At 48.4% G+C, this 18,624-nt stretch overlaps 1 protein-coding gene across 3 annotated transcripts in view; it reads left to right on the top strand.

The window, feature by feature from the left end:
• Positions 1-18,624, top strand: part of AHDC1 (AT-hook DNA binding motif containing 1) — a 204,807-nt gene that overhangs the window by 49,413 nt on the left and 136,770 nt on the right. Inside the window, exon 1 of one of the 3 annotated variants that reach the window (XM_081201859.1) lies at positions 1,729-1,804. The exons of the other annotated variants lie outside the window; for them this stretch is intronic. Coding sequence (XP_081057985.1) covers positions 1,744-1,804 — 61 coding nt within the window. The 5' untranslated portion in view covers positions 1,729-1,743. Of the gene's footprint in view, positions 1-1,728; positions 1,805-18,624 lie in introns of those variants that run through there. 3 annotated transcript variants of the gene reach the window in all.

The following is an 18,624-nucleotide window of genomic DNA, read 5'->3' as shown; positions in this document are numbered from 1 at the left end:
GCTCCAGAGGGTCCCATATTTTGTGGCTGCAGGCAGGGAGGAGAGGAAGGGGAAATCCCCTTGCTCAAGCAGAAGTCTGTTGCATGAGCTGGACAACAGTTTTCAATACACCCCTGTTGATTCCATTTTTTTAAAATGAACATTTTTAGCCTGTGCATCTTTATATTGTGTATTTAGCATTAATTGCTTTTTTTAAAATCCATCACTTGGCTTTTTGGGGGGAGGCTTGCTTTGAGACTGTATACTGGTAAAGGGACCTGACAAATTTTATAACTTTCTTAAACACATGGTGCTCCTTTCTGCTTGGAAAACCATCATTTGAGCCTCTTTTCAACCTTCGGTTTAGCATTGCATATGCAGCTGTTCCTGACTACTTGTGGTGGTGCAGAGGTGAGGAATATCAGGCCTAGGGGCCAAATGCAGCCTCTTAGACCTCTATACCTGACCCTTCAATCTCTCCACATCCCCTCTGTAGCCCTGCTTTGCAGCTTTCTTGAGTGTTTTTGCCTGGCTGGAATATGGTCCTTGAACTCTGATGATGCCTCTTGCTTGCCTGGATGGAGGATGTGAGCGTGTGTAGAAACTAACTTTCTGGTTCAAGGGCAAAATTTGCATTCATGGCTCCACCCACTTTTCCCTCTGGCACTTCCCACCATTGGCATGTGCCCCTTGGAATGTTGCCCCAAAGGGAATGTGACCCTTTGGCTGATAAAGGTTCCCCCGCCCTGTGGTAATGGAAGGAAGGTGGCAGCTGGTGGGAGGGGGGGAGGAAGGATGGCTGGACGGACAGACTTGTAGAGCACATCTCCTTCCCACTTCAAATTGTATCCCTGGCTCCCTTGGGATTCCGATGGGTATTGACAAACCAGAATTGCTCAGCCAAAACAACATCCTGTTGCAGATTTTTATAAACCCTTTGCAGTCCTCTTCCCCTAGCAGCTGAATCTGGGTATTTTTTTATTTTTAAGAAGGTCACAGTGGTGGTTCAGGAAGAGCCAGACTACTGACACTGTATTTCACAGACTCTTGCTGCTCTCTGTGTCTTGTCCTGCTTTGTGATAACCAGCAAATGCCCACCCTGTTTTGCTGGTCTGTTTGTGATGCTTGGGTCCATGTGGGGTGAGAAGAATGTGCTTGTCCTTGCATCCAACAGAGTTGGATGCTTTAGTCTAGCCTTCAAAAGAGGTGTTCCCCTCACTTCAGAGATGTCTGCACTTCAATGGAAAGCTTGCACACTGGATTTGTTAGAACTGCATTCTTGCCTCTCTGGTGGTGGAAAGCTGGTAGATAGGGACACCCTGTGTATTTTTAACTTCATTCTTACTTAGGCCATTAGTGGCTTAAAATACAGTGAGGTTGCCCTACCCCACCCTTCAGCTACATATCAAGTTGCATCTGCATGTTGCTGTACACACCAGAAACCGGGTGGGGATCTCTTCACCCAATGTGTCTTACCTGTTCGCCTTCCCCACACCTGCAACCTTCCAGAATTCCTGTTTGTGAAGCTGTTGTCTCTGCATGTGCAACAGCTGTCTTGAATATATTGTTATATATTTATTTATACCCTGCCCTTTCAGGCACCAAAGGCGGCTTACAGATTAAAAATAAGAACAGCTAAAAATGTATAAACCTCATCCTAACTGTGGCTTAGGTTTTCAGACTGGATGGAAGCTGGTTTGAGGGGAATTGCATCTATCAGCAGTATTTCTCAAGAAACTACAGGATAGCTGTGTGTTGCAGCTTATGCCATGTGTACACAACTTCAAACGCCAGCGCTGGGAGCGTACTGGAGCCAGAGTAAATGGTAATGTGTACACAGCCTTACTGTTTTCATCCTGCACTTCCTCCAAGTTGCTCAGCACACTATAAATGAAAGGATTTGTTCCGCTTTTTGTAAAAGCCTCCACCACAATCCTGCAGGGTAGGTTAGGCTGAGATGGAATGGTTCATAGATGAGTAGTGATGTGAAAACTTTAGCCCAGTGTTCAAAATTCACCAGGCACATTTTGCACCTAGCTATCAGCCACTTGCGACCACGTGAAGATGCCTGGGCGCCAGGATGGCGCCTGATGTTTCCACAATCTGGAGGTGCATGCCTGGGGGTCCTTTGATCTTGACTGTTTTCACATACTAACAGTGCACCCTGCAGAATTCTACCCATTATATTTTATCTGCACAACCAGAATGAATTTCAGGAACCAAAAGTCTTATAGAAAAATATGACATTTGAGTCGCCTGGCCAAAAAATGGCAACTAGGGATTTTATTTTGGTGACTGCAACCCTGGTTTAAGGAACCATTTGGCACCTAGATTGTATATCTGAGTTTCTAACATTGCCCAGGAGTAGCTGATGTGATACTCTTCTAATTTTGCCGGACTCCTACTCCTCTCAGCCTCAGACAGCATGGCTAACGGACAGGGATGATGGGAGTTGTAGTCCCACAGCATCTGGAGGGCACCATGTTGGCTACTGCGGTTCTAGTCACTATACTGCATGTGTTCTTAAGTGGACATGCTGGCTACATATGACTAGCATGAGACTGGACTGACTTGTCCGGGAATCCTATTATTGCCCTCTCACCTTCCTGTGTCCCATACCACATCTTTCTTTCTTTCTTTGTCATTTAAAGCCTTGTACGTGTGACCACGGTTTGATGGTCCTAACCTGTGATATACTGCCTAGAGTGGCTGGATACAGTAGAGGGCACTTTCAGTAGTTGTGCTCAAGAGAGAGAATTTTGGCAGGTGCAGGTGGTCAGGCAAGCTGCAGCTGAGCCAGTCTCTCCTGCACAAATATTAAATGTTGTGTCTCCTGTCCTCTATTACAGGTGTGGGAATCTTCAGCCTTCCTGTTGTTGCTGAATTACAGCTTCCATCTTCCCTGGCCATTGGCCCTGCTTACAGGGGCTGATGGGAGGTATAGTTCAGCAGCATCTGGAGGGCCAAAGGTTCCTCACATCTGCTCTATTACCTGGGTGGGCAGACATGAGACTTGCAGGAATATATTTGATTATTTGCAGTAGGATCTCAAGATCCACCAAGTGGAGTCAGGTGCAAAGGTAACACACTGAGAAATAACGAAATCTCAACCCAGGGGTTTATTTCGAATACCAGAACTATATGGAACTCCCACAGCCCTTCCATACAAAAATTCACTCTGGGTTTCCTTCAAGTGTTCCTAATTTCAGCAGTATAATTTAGGGCACCGGGGAGGGGGAGTAAAGCAGTTGGGAGTAAGAGGTTCTTGCTGATCTACTGGTAGATGTTGACATGCCTTCCTCCCAACTCTTGCTGTATTGCAGCTGGTCCCCCCAATATCAAAGGCACAGGCCAAGAAGCAATTACATTAAGAATGCCAAGTGCTTTTAAATGAAAAGACACAAAAAATGCTACCCCTTATTGCCTTGTCTCTGTCCTTCAAAAGTGCCTGCGATATAGGAACACGAGGGTCAGCGTGCCCTGGGGGGGGGGGGGCTCTGGAATGGAAGATCTGCCATGATAGCACTCTTCTTTTCCTGGTGCACAAATGGCAAGCTCAAGAGGGAGTTCTTGGTTTATCCTGGTGATCCTTCGGCGACATAAGGTGGGAGATGATCTCTTGGGGCCCAAGCTGCTTGTAATCTGTGCTGTTCTTGTTTAGGCTCCTGTTCAAAAACAGCATCATGGAATCATAGAGTTGGGGGGGAACCTGAGGGTCATCTAGTCCAACCCCCTGCAGTGCAGGAATTGGAGCTAGATTTGCACTAAGCAGTCCTCTGGTGTCTTGTGCCCTTGCGGATTCATTTTAAAGCAAGGATGGGGAGCCCATGGCCTTCCAGTGGACACTGGGACTCTAGTTCCCATCAGTACCAGCTGGCATGGCTAATGGTCAGGGATGATGGGAGTTGTAGTTGGGAAGCACCCAGAGAGCTTCACATTCCCTAACCCATCCAGGACAGGGTGTTCATGAATTATGTTTTGGCAATGCACATTAAAAAAAAATGTGAATGTGATAAGCAGGTGTTTGATAGGTGTTTGTGCATGATGCACATGCTTGCAGAGAACCAGACCTGGCAGTAATTTGCTATGCATTGTATGTCTGGGTTTGTTGCTGTGTAATGTGTGAAATGGCCCCGGCTCACTTGTGTTAAATAGCATCTTAAACAAGATGCACTTCCATTTCCTGGGGTAGCAGCTTGGTCCAAATGAAGGTCATTATTTCCTCTGTAGGTGCTCTGGAGTGAGACTGCCAGCGCCCTAGAGTTTTTCCTCATTAACAGGCTGAAAATTAACACCCCCACCCCCACGCCTCATCCGTGTCTCCCCCGTCTTCCTCCAGGCTCCGCATGGTGCCCTGTTGCCTTGTGCGAAGCCCTTGTCCTGATGTTTTATTCTCCTCCATTCTGGCACGCCGTGCTGGGGTTGTCCTCTCCCTGGACAGGAAGACGAATGAATTCCATTACGGGATCGTGATTTTATTCCACGTGTCAGGGAGTCTGAGATTAACTTGCTCACCAATCTGTGACAAACCCAGATACACACATGCGCATGCACCCCCTGCCTCCACCACCTTTGCTCTCCTTCACATGCGGGCTCTCGGACATTTGCGCACCTGCCTTGGATTTCTCTCGTGGAATTACGGGGGATCCTTCTCCTCGATGCCTGTTTTTGTTGCTGCTGCCGCTAGCATACTCCACACATGCATCATATAATATGGAACTCCCTCCCCCAAGAGCTGTGTTTGGCTCCTTTATTGATTTCTCTAGGTGTACCTGCAAGATCTTTCTTTTCTACTCCTGTTTTTTATTTTGTTATGCCAATGTGGGATGGCTGGGATCCTGTGCTGGGAATGAAGGGGCTGGCTGTAATGTGTTAATATGCTTCTATTATCTGCTGCTTGGTGTTGTTGTTTTTAACTTCAGTTAAGTTATATATTGATTTTAATTGTGTAGTTATTATGCTTTACTCTTTTGGTGTGACTTCTTTAGAAGAAGTTGTATAGAAACTGCTTAAATGTGTAGCTGGTGATCATATCAGACAGCCTTCAAATTCTGGCTACTTGCTCCCTTAGGTGTTTCAGTGTGATGGCAGAGTGCAGAAGAAATGTAGGGTGTTTCGACTTGCTTGGAAAATTGACTTTTTAAAATGATGTTTAAAAGGAAGTTTCTAGTCCTTATGGATGCAAAGATAAACTTGCAAGCTTGTGGGCGAAGCCTGCTGAAACAAAAGTGCTGGTTGAGGAGGGGCTAAAATGCCTAGTCTTTTTTGGGGGGTGGGGGTGGGGATCACTTTCAGGCCCACAATTACCTGATAATAATTATAAGGGCCAGGTTCAACTAAGTTGTCCTACTAGCAGAAGCCAGTGCTCCTGCTAGTCCACCTGGGCTCCCCCAGGTATGCTCTGAAGGGTTGGGAGAAGAGAGGAGACTGCTCCATCTAGCAAGCAGAAGTGCTTCTGCTGACGGAACAGCCGTCATAGTGCAACATTGAATTTCACCCTATAAAATCAGAGCTCATGCAAATTTGCATAACTTATACAGGCTGCTGAATTTAACTTTTCTTGGTGCCTCTTTCGCCCTCCACCTGCTGCTGCTGCTGTTCCTCCTCCTGCTGTTTCTGGAGGCAGTGAGGGGATGACTTTCTTAGTACAGTGGTACCTCGGGTTACACACGCTTCAGGTTACATACGCTTCAGGTTACAGACTCCGCTAACCCAGAAATAGTACCTTGGGTTAAGAACTTTGCTTCAGGATGAGAACAGAAATCGTGCTCTGGTGGCGCGGCAGCAGCAGGAGGCCCCATTAGCTAAAGTGGTGCTTCAGGTTAAGAACAGTTTCAGGTTAAGAACAGACCTCCGGAACGAATTAAATTCTTAACCCGAGGTACCGCTGTACGGCCTGCTGTTGGGTATACCAAAGACTATTGCTGGAAAGTAAGCCCAACTGAACTCAGTGGCACTGAGTTCTAAGTAGAGTTGCTTAGATTGTACTGTCAGTTGTCTGTCGGTTACCTGCCCTTCAACCGAAGTAGTTCATAGGCATGTATGTCAACTGTCAACAGGCCAGAAAGAGGTGCTGCAACGGCATAATCTCGAGCCCCTGAGCTCTGGGAGTGGGTGTCTTGTCGAGTTGTCTTTGCTGATGCCTGGTGCCGAACAAACAGAATGTGGGGCTGCCCCTCTCTAAATGATACAGTATTGCATCAAGGAGTTGGGAGGGAATGCTGAGCAGAATGGGCCCCCGCCCTCCCCTCCCCTGCTTGGTATGGTGGAGATGGCAGCAGGACCACAGAGGGAGAGGCCCGCTGGCGCAACAGTATCTGCACAGATGCCGGACGGCAGGAGAGGCTGCCTCCCCCCTTAATCTCTCCTGCTATGTTCCCAGTGTTGCTAGGCGAGCCAGTCTTGGCTAGCCTATTCCCCCCCCCCCCCCGCGTGCTCTGCCACCTGGGACCAAATGGAAAGACTCCATTCTTTTCTCTCTCCTGGGGGAGGACGAGAGGTTGAGGTGGGAGGAGAGGCAGGAGGCAGAGAAGTGAGAGCCTGGTCTGGTTGTTCCTTAAGGCAGGCGGCGGCGGCCGGGGGGGGGCAGTGGCAGCTTAACCCTGTTGCCTAGGTGGCTTGGGCGAGATGCTGAAACTGCAACAATGGCACAGGATTCCCTGGCACCTGGCTAAACAGTGCCCCAGCCTGTCTCTCTCTCTCTCTCTCTCTCTCTCTCTCTCTCTCTCTCTCTCTGTGTGTGTGTGTGTGTGTGTGCATACATGTGTGTGCAGTCTGCCAGGCTCTCTTGTATACTGCAGCTCTGCAGAGCAACATCAGGAGGGCTTGGTTTATGTGGCTGTGTATTAGCAGCCTAGAAAAGAGAGAGAGAGAGAGAGAGAGTGTCTCTGGGAGGGGTGTGCCTGTGGAAAGCAGAGGCATGCACATTGCGGAGCTGTGGGTGGGTGTCGCAGCTGACCCTCCTGGAGCAGCCACAGGCTTGTTCCCTCTCATCCACCCCCACTCCTTTGTGTTGTTCTGGGTTCAGGCATCTGGATGTGTTTGCTGGAGGCTTTTGAATTCCAGCTCTTGGGTCACTCCTCCCTGATGCCCTTGGGGAGCTGAAGCAGCCAGAGAGAGCTCCGGGGAGCAACACAAGCAAGCCGCAGCTTGGAGGTAGCTCTCTGAACCCCAGCTTCTGAGTTGGGCGATGCCTCCTGTGTGTTGGTGAAGCCTTGGAGAGAAGGAGGGCGCTGGAATGTTCCTCCAGAGGAGCCTGGGGAGCAACTTGAGCTCCGGCTTTTGCAAGCTTTGCATGCATGCACTTTTGCAAAGGGGTAGGAGGATTGGGGTCATCGGAGCGTGTTATCCCTCTCTGATCGGCCGCTCTATGAGCTCTGTTGTGTCACTCCAAGCACAGTCTTGGGCTTGGCCTGTAGTGGGCGTGTAAAGAAAAGTGTGGTAAAGAAGGAAATGCAGTTCAGCCCCACAGGCTGTGGGCTGGGCTTTCTTGCTCACAAGATAAGCTGCTGACCCCCGCTTGGAAGGATTTTGCCCACACTTGAATTTTCATCAAATAGAACGGTGTTCTATAATAAAAACCGTATTATTTTCTGTACATGTTGGTGAGGTAAAAATGTAGGTGAGGAACATAACTGTGATAGGAATCTGTTATCCAACACCTTATCCAAAGAGCTTGGACTAATTTTCTGATTAAGCTACCTCCCCAGGCCTTTTTGAGGTTTATTTATTTTAAAATGTTCCTAGGCTGCCTTCGTGAATTCCTCCCTCCCTCTCTCTTTCTCCCCCACCCTCTCTCTTTCTGTCTCTTGGCAGAAATACACAACTTACCCAAAACATCACGAACATTAGTAAACAAGCGATTATAATAATAATAACAACAATAATAATAGTAATAAAGCAGCCAGCCAGCTCATGATATAAACCACAACTCTGCAAATCCATCCATTGCGAAGAGCAAATGCAATTCACATAAGACCACATGAAACAAACTGGTCTTCAGAACTTTTCCAAAGGGCTGAAGTGTAGTCGCTTTCTGGAGGACAGTGGGCAATGAATTCCTAGAGCTGTGGGTGCACCTTGAAAAAGGTCCTCTCCCATGAACCTCGCAGCTCATTGTCATTTTTATTTATTGCTATTATCTGTTGAAGCGTTTGTATCCTGCTCTTTGACCACAGGCGGTTTACATCACTAAAAACAATACAATAGAATGCATATCAAATAATAATAAACACCATTCTGTAATCCCAACACGCAGAAGAAAAGAGGGTGAGGGCAGCAGCATTACATTATAAATAAAGCTTCACATTGAACTTGCCTATAGCCTTCCGGAAGAGCCCATTTACCTGGGCCTAAGCCCTGATGAATTCAATAGGACTTACTTCTCAGCAAAGTCTCGTGGCACCTTTTAAGGACTAAACCAGTTTTATTATGGTGTAAGGTTTTGTGGACACTGTCGGATGCAAGCATGCCTGTTGAGGTGGGTTTCAGTTTGTGAAAGTTCACACCATAATAGATGTGGTCAGTCTTCAAGGTGCCACCCTAGGGGGCAGCTGGGGTGATTTCCTTTGAGAGTTCATACTTGGAGGCTGCGCCCCCTTAGCTGTGCAGGGCCTAGGAGCTCTGGCCCCTTTTGGAGATGACTCCTGCATGCTCCCTAATGTGTCCGCAGCAAGAAGGACCAGAGGCCTGTGGTGTTAAGAGGGAATTTCAGAAACATCCCAGTGTTTCTGAAGGAAGAGGGCGCACACCGTGCAGCTTCTGGACAACCTCATCTGTGAGGCTGGGACGCCGTTGCCTGACTTGGCCGCACCGTTGCCAGACACTCAAGCCAGGAGCCCCTCATCTGAAAGGCAGGCAGGCAGGCAGGCTGGGCTGGGTGTTTCCTGTGTGGAAACTGGATTGCAGACCATGGCTGGCTTGCTCTGAAAGGGCAGCTGTCTTCTTTCTCTTCTCCACCCCCACCTCCCCGCCCCGTCCCCACAGCTCCGCTTCTCAGGCCTCCCTTCCGGAGAGCCAGGGGTAGGTGTAGCCGCCCTTCCCTCGCCAGCAGCTTTGTCTCTGAGCCTGCCCAGTGCAAAGGGCCTTGCTTAATGTGTCGTGGAATGTGCTGTGGAATTCTCCCTGGGCAGATTAAGATTCGTCCGGCCCGGCATGCAACATAACCTGGTTTTCGGTCTTTGTAGGGTAGGGCATGGAGGCTGAGGTAGCAGGAGTTAAATGAAGGCAGCTTGGATGATTAATGGGGAGCTGGGGGGGAAGTGGGGGGGGGACAACGACGGCTAGATAGTCTGACCGAATGCAGCCCCTTCACTCTTTTTCTTCTTCTCCTCCTCTTCTCCTTCCACCCTCCCCTTCCCCGCCTGCCAGCACTGCGCACATTAATGCAAACACACAGGCCTGAGTGCTTCATTAGCAGCATGTGGAATGGAGTAATGCATCCGCATCCCATTAGCCTAATGAAAGAAGTGAACAGGCACCTGGAACAAAGCGGCTGGCTCTTGGCGAGTGTCCTGGGGCTGGCGGCCTGGGGGTCTGGTTGCCCCCTTGGCTCAGGCAGGATGCTTAATGTAGACTGGGGGCTGAGTTGGGGTGAGGGGTGCAGGGAAGAAGCAGGGGAGGTGGCAGTAACAGCATCAGCATCCCTTGACTAGCAGACTGATTGGCAATAAATGAATCTTTCACTGTGTAGGTAGGTAGGTAGCTAGGTAAGTGTGAGACGCGGGTGGGGAGGGGGAGAGAGAATGTACCTGGCTCCTTTTAAAAAGGAGATTGACTCTGTTCAATTCTGGCGGACTTAAAAAAAACAAAAACTTGCTTCCATTTAAATGGATGAAAATATGCCAGCATGCAATAAACCAGCTACCAATGTCACAGTTTTATGGGTTGCCATCTGCCCATAGAGCAACCAAGTTACTCAGTGGCCTCCTGCTTAACTGATTAATCCATTCCAGATAAGGAATGGGGGGTGGATTTCTGACATGTACAGACTTCCCCACCCACGCCTGTCCTTCAGAAACCACTATACCCGTAATCCTTAAATCCACAGGCATCTTTATTATTATTATTATTATTATTTTTTATAGATAGCATCCCTATTCTCTCCACGCCCCCAATCTTGCCCATTTTGGTTGTGGCTGTGTTGTGTCTTTAACCAGGAGAGGAACCAACACTATCCAAAGCTAAAAATGAGCATCCTCCCCTTCTATTACCCCCCTCCACACACACACTGAATGAACTAGCCGCACCCTAATTAGGATTACTGGGGGATTACGCTGTCAGAGTTCCATTCTTTGTCCTGCAGTTTCACCTGAGTGGTTCAGCAGGGTGGAAGATCCTGAGTGGCGAGAGAAGCCACAGAGGTCCAGGAGATCTTTTAGCTGCACAGTCTTTGTGAGAAACAATTGAGGATTTTGTGCTATGGGAGCTTTTTTGGGGGGGGGGGATTAGGCAGCCAATTATATATTCCATTAGGAAGAGAACAGAAGACCCTCTCCTCGCCACCACCTGTGAGTCGGAGGCAGTTTTGAAAGCGGGATCTGCTCATGCTTTGCATGACTATCCAGCTTTAACCTCCTGGTATCCCAGTTTTGCAGATTGTTTGTAGCCAGATACATTGAGTTAGTAGTTGGTTTGAAACCCTGTTTGGCCAAAAGCAACAACGGGACCCCAAGAAAAGGAAGAAGCAAATCCTTTCTTAGACCACCTTCAACTCTGTCTGAAAAATGATTATCTTTCTTGCTCTGTTTTCACAAACCCAAGGATTTTACTGTAGCACCTTGGACAAGTGTGGGCCTTCTTTTCCAATATATAAAATGGGAATAAATTTCCCAGCTATACAACGTGAAGGCAATATGAGAAGAACTTGTGCTTTAGAGTGCTCAAGTGTTGTTGTTGATTTTTAATTTGCAAGTTTTTTTAATTACAAATTATGCTTTTTGGTGTTCCCAGTTTAAATAGCTGGTGTTTCAGTTTCACGCTTCTCTAACCCTCAGAAAGAGAGGCCAAGACATATCATTCAAGGTAATGAATTACATCAGAATACAAACGTAGGTTTTTAAAAAAGGTAATATAGTCATTTCAACACTCATATGGCACAGAACTTTAGGGAGTGCAGAAAGAAGTAAACCACACCACTTAACACATACCCCATGATTACTACTTACTCGACACTGCAATGCTTGATTGGTAGCTAACCTCCCAGGAAATATTAGTTTTCTCAATTCCCTTACAGTCATTCAAGTTTTAGGTTATTTTAGTAAACAAAACAGCATGCTAGACTTTTAGAGACCTGTACTCAAACCAAAACACATGCAATATATACAGTTTTACACACAAAGCCACTGCAAACATTGAGCATGGCAAGATTGGTCAGAAGAGGCAACTCTATCTCACATCTGATCACCTTCAGAAGATGATTAGTCTTCAGCAGGATGAGGAGACAAGGGGTGATCTTTTCTTCTGCACTTTCCTATTCCACTGCATCCTGGCTCCTCAAGGACCTGGTTCTCCTTCTCCAAATGCTTTGGGGACTGTGTGAAGAACTCCCCGATTCCTTTTTGCCATGGCATTGTTGGCCTCACACACATTGGGTTGCCACCAGCACATTTACTTTCAGCTTTCTGTGAAGTAGGAGAGGAGTCCACATCAGCGTTTCCGGAGCCCAGCACTTTCTGTGGAGCCCTGGCAGCTCTACTGGTCCTGTGCCACACTGCAATGGGCGCTCACAAAAACAGAATCCGAGTGCAAGATGCAGCAGCAGTGCCTGCTAAAACTAAAAATACCCTGGAGTGCTCAAGCGATGTACCCAGGGCTGCTTATAATGCCACGAAGCCTTATAATGCCACAAAGTTGGGCTTGGAGATGACAGTCCAAAACCACACTTTGCTATGCTGAAGTGCAATGCATCATCGAACTCGGGCCTCTCAGGTCCTAGTCCAACCCCCTAACCACCGCACTACACTGGCAGCCTTTTTATATGCAGTCTTTCAAGTTGCACTGAACTCTGTGTTTGAAACAAGAGTTGTTTTGCCTCTCTAAAGCTTGTATACTGTTGTGCAGACAGAGGTTGGTCCAGGAAGTGGCGGTGCCTTACTCTGAATCTCTTAGTCTGAGTTCAGCATGTCACTAGCTGTCTGTTACCTAAAGGACTTGAAATCGGGTAACAAGTCCCATCTTGGTGGATGGTGCTGGGCTTCCTTCAGAAACCCTGGGCAACAGGTGCATGGGGAAGAGAATGAATCAGCCACAATTTTGGTACGGATTTGGGTGTTTGTGGGCATGGCAAAGAAAGGTTGGTAGTGATGCAGTACAAACAAACAAAAAAGGCCACCCTAATTTTTCCAGTTTCTAACAGAAACTGCCCACATGCTTTCTGAGTTTTTCTTTTGTAGCCTTGAAACTACCCCCTGCATTTTCCCTGTGCTCTTCTCTTAAACTAAAAGCTCTGATTCACAGTAGCTATTTGATTCTGCAGGAAGAGGCACTCCACAGGGCACAATAGCTGCCGTGCAAGAACCTCCATCTGTACCACACCGGTTATGCCCTTACTGTTGTGCTCTGATAAAGAAAGGCCACATCTGCACCAGGACGCATCTGATGCAGCCCTTCATTTTCTGTAGTCTCTTTTTGCCCCACCCTCACCTTTTGTTCTTGTAGTGTTGGGAATGACTAAATCCAGCCATTTCAAGGAGCGCAGTCCTGTGCTTCCGCATAAGCCGATCTTTCTGGGAGTAAGCATGGCAAGAGGGTTGGAGGGGTGATGCGCAAACACCATCAGGGACTCCTCTGTCAGGTTAGTACCACTTTTAAAGTAACTGGCTTTGTCGTAGCCAAACCTGGAAGTAGTTGAGCCTTGATCGTGGACATTACCCATGAGATGAGGTGCAGCTGTGCCAGCTGTTAAGGGATGCACCACATGCTACAAAGAGCTCATTGTTGCACAGCGCCAGAAACCTAGCTGCTTCAGATCCTCCGCCAGTAAAGCAAGCCATAGAACTAACCCCCACCCACCCCTGGCTTTGATTTGTTCTCGGCCCACTCCTCCAGTTGCGTTCTGTTTAACCGTCTGTGGCTGGGTCAGCCTTACTCTTGCTACCAAATTGCTACTATGGAGCTCAGGTGGTTTTCTCTTGATCTGCTCATTGACTCACTCTGGAACTGGGCTGGTAGACCTGTAGCTCTCCCTGTCCTCCTGGATTCCCACCTCCCATCATCCCTGACTCCTCACCATGCTGCCTGGGGCTGATGGGAGCTGAGAGTCCAGCAGCACCTGGAGGGGCATGGCTAGTCACCACTACTCTAGAAATGGACCCAGTTAAGCAGCACCCACCCAACCCAGTTTGCCAGATTCAACCCACAACTGAAAGGCTGTTGATTCTTTGAACTGTGGGACAACTCAGCTCTAACAAAAGAGGAGCTTGTAGACCACAAACACGTTTATTACCAGCAGGAGTCTTGCAAGACAGTTAAAAGAACTCAAGGCGCAGAGCTTATGACACAAATTTGCACATGTAAATTTATTTGTATAGATGCCTCTGGGAATTGAGTTGGTGAATGGCGGTGGGGTGGGGTCTTACCAGTACTGGAATTTGGAGGGCACCCAGCCAGGTGTGCAGAGCCTTTGGTCCTCTAGATGTTGCTGAACTACTATGATCCCTTGCTATTGGCCACGCTTCCTGGGGCTGATGAGCATTGTTGTTCAGCAACATCTGGAGGGCCTAAGGTCCCCCAGCCCTGTGATAAGCAAAGTATTTTTCCAGGGCCTGATGGAAAAGATCTGGGGCTCTCATGCCACCACCTTGGGCTAGCCCCAAGCACTCTTCTGGTGCGTCTGAGGCTCTTCTGCCTACCAACTGTACCAACACTCTGTTGCTGGGGCCTCTCTTGCCTTTTAGACTCAAAGCAAAGCCATTGCAAGGCTGTGTACACGCTGCAGTTTAAAGTGGATTTGATGCATTTCCCGTGTGCATGTTTTTAACTCTGTCCACGCATTGTCCGCATCCAAGTGCCAGCCTGCATTCCTCTCCCCTCATTTAATCTGGATTTTCTCAATTTGTGGATAATGAGGGGTGTCTGGGGCAGGGGAATCCAACATAAAATAATAGCTGTGAGTGCACTGAAGTACATGGTATGGGCAGGGGGTTTTTTTAATGTGTGTGGTGACATTTTGCTGTGTTTCATCTAGCACCACATCCCCTACTTCCTTGGTGAGGAGGTCCTCTGTGGGCTGCTAGTGGTGCTGGGTGTGGCACGTGTGTTCTGTATTTAAACCCAGTTTGTGGATCTCGAAAAAGGCTGTCTCAAAAATTGGCTATACACACAGGCAAACAAATACCTGCGCACATGTCCACAATGGACCTCAGGTTTCCGGAACTCAGGAAGGGTAGGGATGTACTACTAATTGAGGAGAGGAGACAACAAAACAGAATGCAGATGTATCCCATCAGGCACTGCCCACTAGTGTGAAAGGGAACCGCTGAGCTAGAGTTCAGCTGGCAATGCCCATGTGTGGATGAAGATGCACAAAAGCACACATGGGAAAATGGATCTCTGTGATCTATGTGCTCCTTAACCCTCTGGTGTGCACACAGCCTAAGTTATAGGAACTTTCAGATGTGATTTTAAATATGTACGCTTAAAAAAAAATGCAAATAACAGCCCCAGATTTGGGAGGGGAGGGGAGAAGAATCACATTGATCATTTAGGGGGATTGCACAAAATGGAGAAGGCAGGAGTGGAACACCCCTTCCCTTGCTGTGGTCCTGATAAAAACTGTTTCTCCAAAGCCTCTTGGTTTGCAGTGGGAGGCATTTCTGTTGGTGTGAATGAGTTTTTTCTTCTTCTGGGTGTAAATTAGTAAGATGAGTGATTTTTGTTGAGACCCTAACAAAGGAAGAAAGGGTTCAAAAAACACCTCTCGGGCTGCTGCAATACCACTATCAGTCTCCCCCACTCACAAGGGCTGTTATTAGCATTATTAAAAATGCACGCTCTCAAGTAAACAGTTTAACACCAACAGTATTCTTGTTCCAACAGTTCCAAAGTTTTTGATATTGTTTATAAGAAGATCCCACTGAGGAGATTTGGGCACATGTTTCTCTGATCCCTACAGGACAGGTGCTTTTTTAAAAAAGAGATGATAATGAAACTCATTTATTTGTTAAGTTCCTGCCCTGCCTATTTCTCCAAAAAGACTCAAATTATTATTGTTCATTGTGTACAGCAATTGGTACATGCCTGTTTGGTAGACAAAGGCAGGTTCTGAAAACAAATTGTATATCACTACCCTCACTGGAGACCCAGAAATGGCTGCAGCTCCTTGTGAAGGGGTTGTCAATATGGCACCCATGGGTGCACATGCCTGTTTTGGGACACCCCCCTCCCATAGCTCTGCCCCTTTTCCCCACGAATAAGCCAGCTGTTGCTAAAGAAGCAAACGTGCCAGTTGTCATCTACAGGTTGTAGACTCCAGCTTTTCTTGGTGCAGGATTTTGACTTCCTGGCTGCCTCCGCCTCTCTTTCTATGCGTGGCCTTTGTGGGCAGAACGAGAGCGCGCCTGATAGATGTCAGCCTCGCCTGTCCCAGGTCCTTTTGCGTCTGCTGCCCCCAACTGGCTTGCTCTGTTCATCAGTGGTGGGTTCACTCTGGCGAATGCGCCCGGCTTGAACGCCATGTGCAAGTTAGAAACCTTGGTGCGGTCGGCTGTCTCCTCTCTTCCTTTCTTCCTAGGCTTGGTGGCTTTGCTTCTCACCCTTCCCCCTCCACCCCCACAATGTCAGCAGGGCTGTGTCCAAAGCTGAGCCGGGAGAAATGTTCTCCGCTCTCCAGGGCCAGCATTGCAGTGGCTGGAGCAGACTTGGAGGAAGCGTCGCCAAGCTGAGCAGGCTGTTGCCGGAACCAATTAGCCTCCAGCCAGCAGGCAGAGTTTCAGCCCCTGTTCTTTCCGGCCTTCTCTCTCTCTCTCTCTCTCTCTCTCTCTCTCTCTCTCTCTCTCTCTCTGTCCCCGCCTCCAGGATCTCTCTGCCTCTCCATTCCTCTCCTTGTCGGAGCTTGTTTTGGGCAACGTGGGGTTGCAGTGAGTCACGCCGCGCGTAGGGGATTTTAAAAGCATTCTGTTGTCGCTCAGTGCTTTGGCGCTGGGGGCGGAACAAATGATGGGCTCTTGCAGACAGCCTTGGCTGGGGAAGGAAGGCAGAGCTGGGGAATGACTGTGTGTGTGTCCCTTTAATCTCTTCGGTGGGGGAGAGCTTGGTTTGGGGAGGGGGCTCCTCTCTCTCCCCTTATAAAAGTAATTCTGCTATTCCGCAGGTGAAATTCATAAACCAAAGAGATAAAGATAATTTGTTGCAGCATATGTTGAAACATAGGAAGCTGTTTTATACTGAATCAGACCACTGAGTCCATTCATTCAGTACAGTATTGTTTACACTGACTGGCAGGCAGTGGCTCTCCAGGGATTCAGGCATGGGCTGACTCTTCCAACCTTACCTGGACATGCTGGCGGATGGGACCTGGGACCTTCTGCATGTAAAACAGATGTGATGGCCCTTGCATGGCTTGCAGTTTATATGTAGGCACACTTTCCTGCCCTTTCAGAGATCACCCACACGTTCAGAGTGTACTTGGAAGAAATAGAATAGTGTTGGTGTGACTGAAACTGATCTGCAGGTATGAATGTCCTATTTCAAAACACTTCTGTGAAGAACTTGGTGGCTTTGGGCAACCCCCCCCCCCATTCTCAGCCACCGCTTCCCCAGATCTTCAACCCAGAGATAATATTGACCGATCTACCTTATAGGGCTGTTGTAAGGATTATGACAAGGTAACACGTGAAGCATTTCTGAACATTTGAAAGTGGTACATAAGCGTTTGCGGTATTATTGCAGTTTATCCTTCTTCCCTCCACCCCTTCCCTGCGATGCACACACTGTAATTTGAGCCTGGCTATCCTCTGGCCTTCCTGCACCACCCAGCCCATCTGCAACTGGGGGCTGAAGGCCTCTTTCCATTTCCCTTGAGAGGTGTGTGTGTGTGTGTGTGTGTGTGTGTGTGGCTGCTGTCTGAAACAGCCAGCCGCTGAGTCACTGATGAAACTTTAGAGCTAGTGGAACTTATTTGAGCTTGCAGGGAGGAAGGGGAGGGGGAGAGGAAGAGGAGAGAGGTTTATCAGGAAGATTGGGGCCGGATATGTGGTTACCCAGTTTTCAGACTGTGGCGCAGAATAGATGACAGGGCAAAAGATGATGCTGAGGGCCGAATCTTCCTCCTGTCTGTTTCTAAAATGGGGAGCTGGGGTGGGGGCTCTCCCTGGGCAGCTCACATCCTGTTGTCATTCTCTTCTCCTTCACCTCTTCCTCCTCCTCCTGGTTTTTTTCTTTTTTTTTCTTTTAAAGCCTTGCCATGCCTTGAGCTGTGCACTGGTAAGACATTTGCAGTGCCACTGGATCTGGAGAGGAGAGATTTAGGTCAAGCGCTCAAGTGAGTAGAAACAGCCATCTGTGAGCAGTATGAAGAAGGCCAGGCCACCCAGAGATGAGAGATTGAAATGGCCTGCGCTGAGAGACTGGAGAAGGGCGGTATTTGGCGGGGGTCGGGGTGTGCGGGGGCAGGTCGTATGGCTGGAAAGCAAGCTGGCTTTTTTAAAAAGGAAAAAGCACCATGATTGGAACGGACATTCTTTCCTCCCTCCCTCCACAGACTCTTATTCCTCCCCCCCCCCCTTTGTGTCTCCTGGAAAAAGAAAAAGAAACCCCAACCAAATCCTCCCCTCCCTCCCCCTTTCTTCCTGACCCTCCTTCCCTGGCAGGGCTGCTGTCAAATGAAGGAGAAAGCTATGCTGGAGCTGCCTAGGCGAAGATCCAAGATCATCCTGACATCTAACAGGAAGGTGTGTGTGTGCGCTTGCTTGCGTGAGCATGAGCTGTGCGGGTGGGGTGGAGAGCAGATAAGATGATACTCAGCCAAAGTGTCAGGGACAGAATTAGGCACACACTGGGGGGGGGGGAGAGGGAGGGAGAAGTGCTGCAAAAGTTTTACAGCATGCTCTTGAGAATTTGCTGCAGGGAGTCTGGCTCAGCTCTCTGGTGGCAGAGGCAATCTGCAGAAGTAGACATGGCAAAGCAGCTCAGTGTAGGGTGGGTTCAGAAAACGAGGGGAGCACCGGTGACTTAATTTAGCCGTCCAGGTCGAGGCCAAAGCATGTTGGAGCCTCCTCGGTTTGTGACCAAGAACATGCCTCATAAAAACTTAACGATTCACCGAGCAGCCTTGCCTGTGCACGCTTGAAAAGCAAGAGCCTCTTGTGGTTCCCGGTGGGAAGAGCATCCTTTGCCAAGCCAGACTGCAACTCTCATCAGCTTCAGCCAGTGCTGTAGTCCAAAATACCTGGAGGGGCAGCAGGTTAGCAAGGTGGGGTTAGAGTGTTGGATGTAGATTTGGGTGACACTCCCTTCCAATGATTTGCTTTGTGGCTTTGGGCACGACCTCCTCTTAACAACAACAACAACAACAACAAATTATTTACATGCCATCTATCTGACTGAGTTGTCCTAGCCGCTCTGGGCAGTTTCCAACAAATTAAACACATTAAGCACAGTAAAATATCAAACATTAAAAACATCCCTGTACAGAGAGGTATCTCAGCC

This window comes from Podarcis bocagei (assembly GCF_964188305.1).
Source record: "Podarcis bocagei genome assembly, chromosome: 7".
NCBI classification, from domain to species: domain Eukaryota; kingdom Metazoa; phylum Chordata; class Lepidosauria; order Squamata; family Lacertidae; genus Podarcis; species Podarcis bocagei.
The sequence above is the reverse complement of the archived record's forward strand: the minus strand, read 5'-3'. Positions and strand labels throughout refer to the sequence as shown.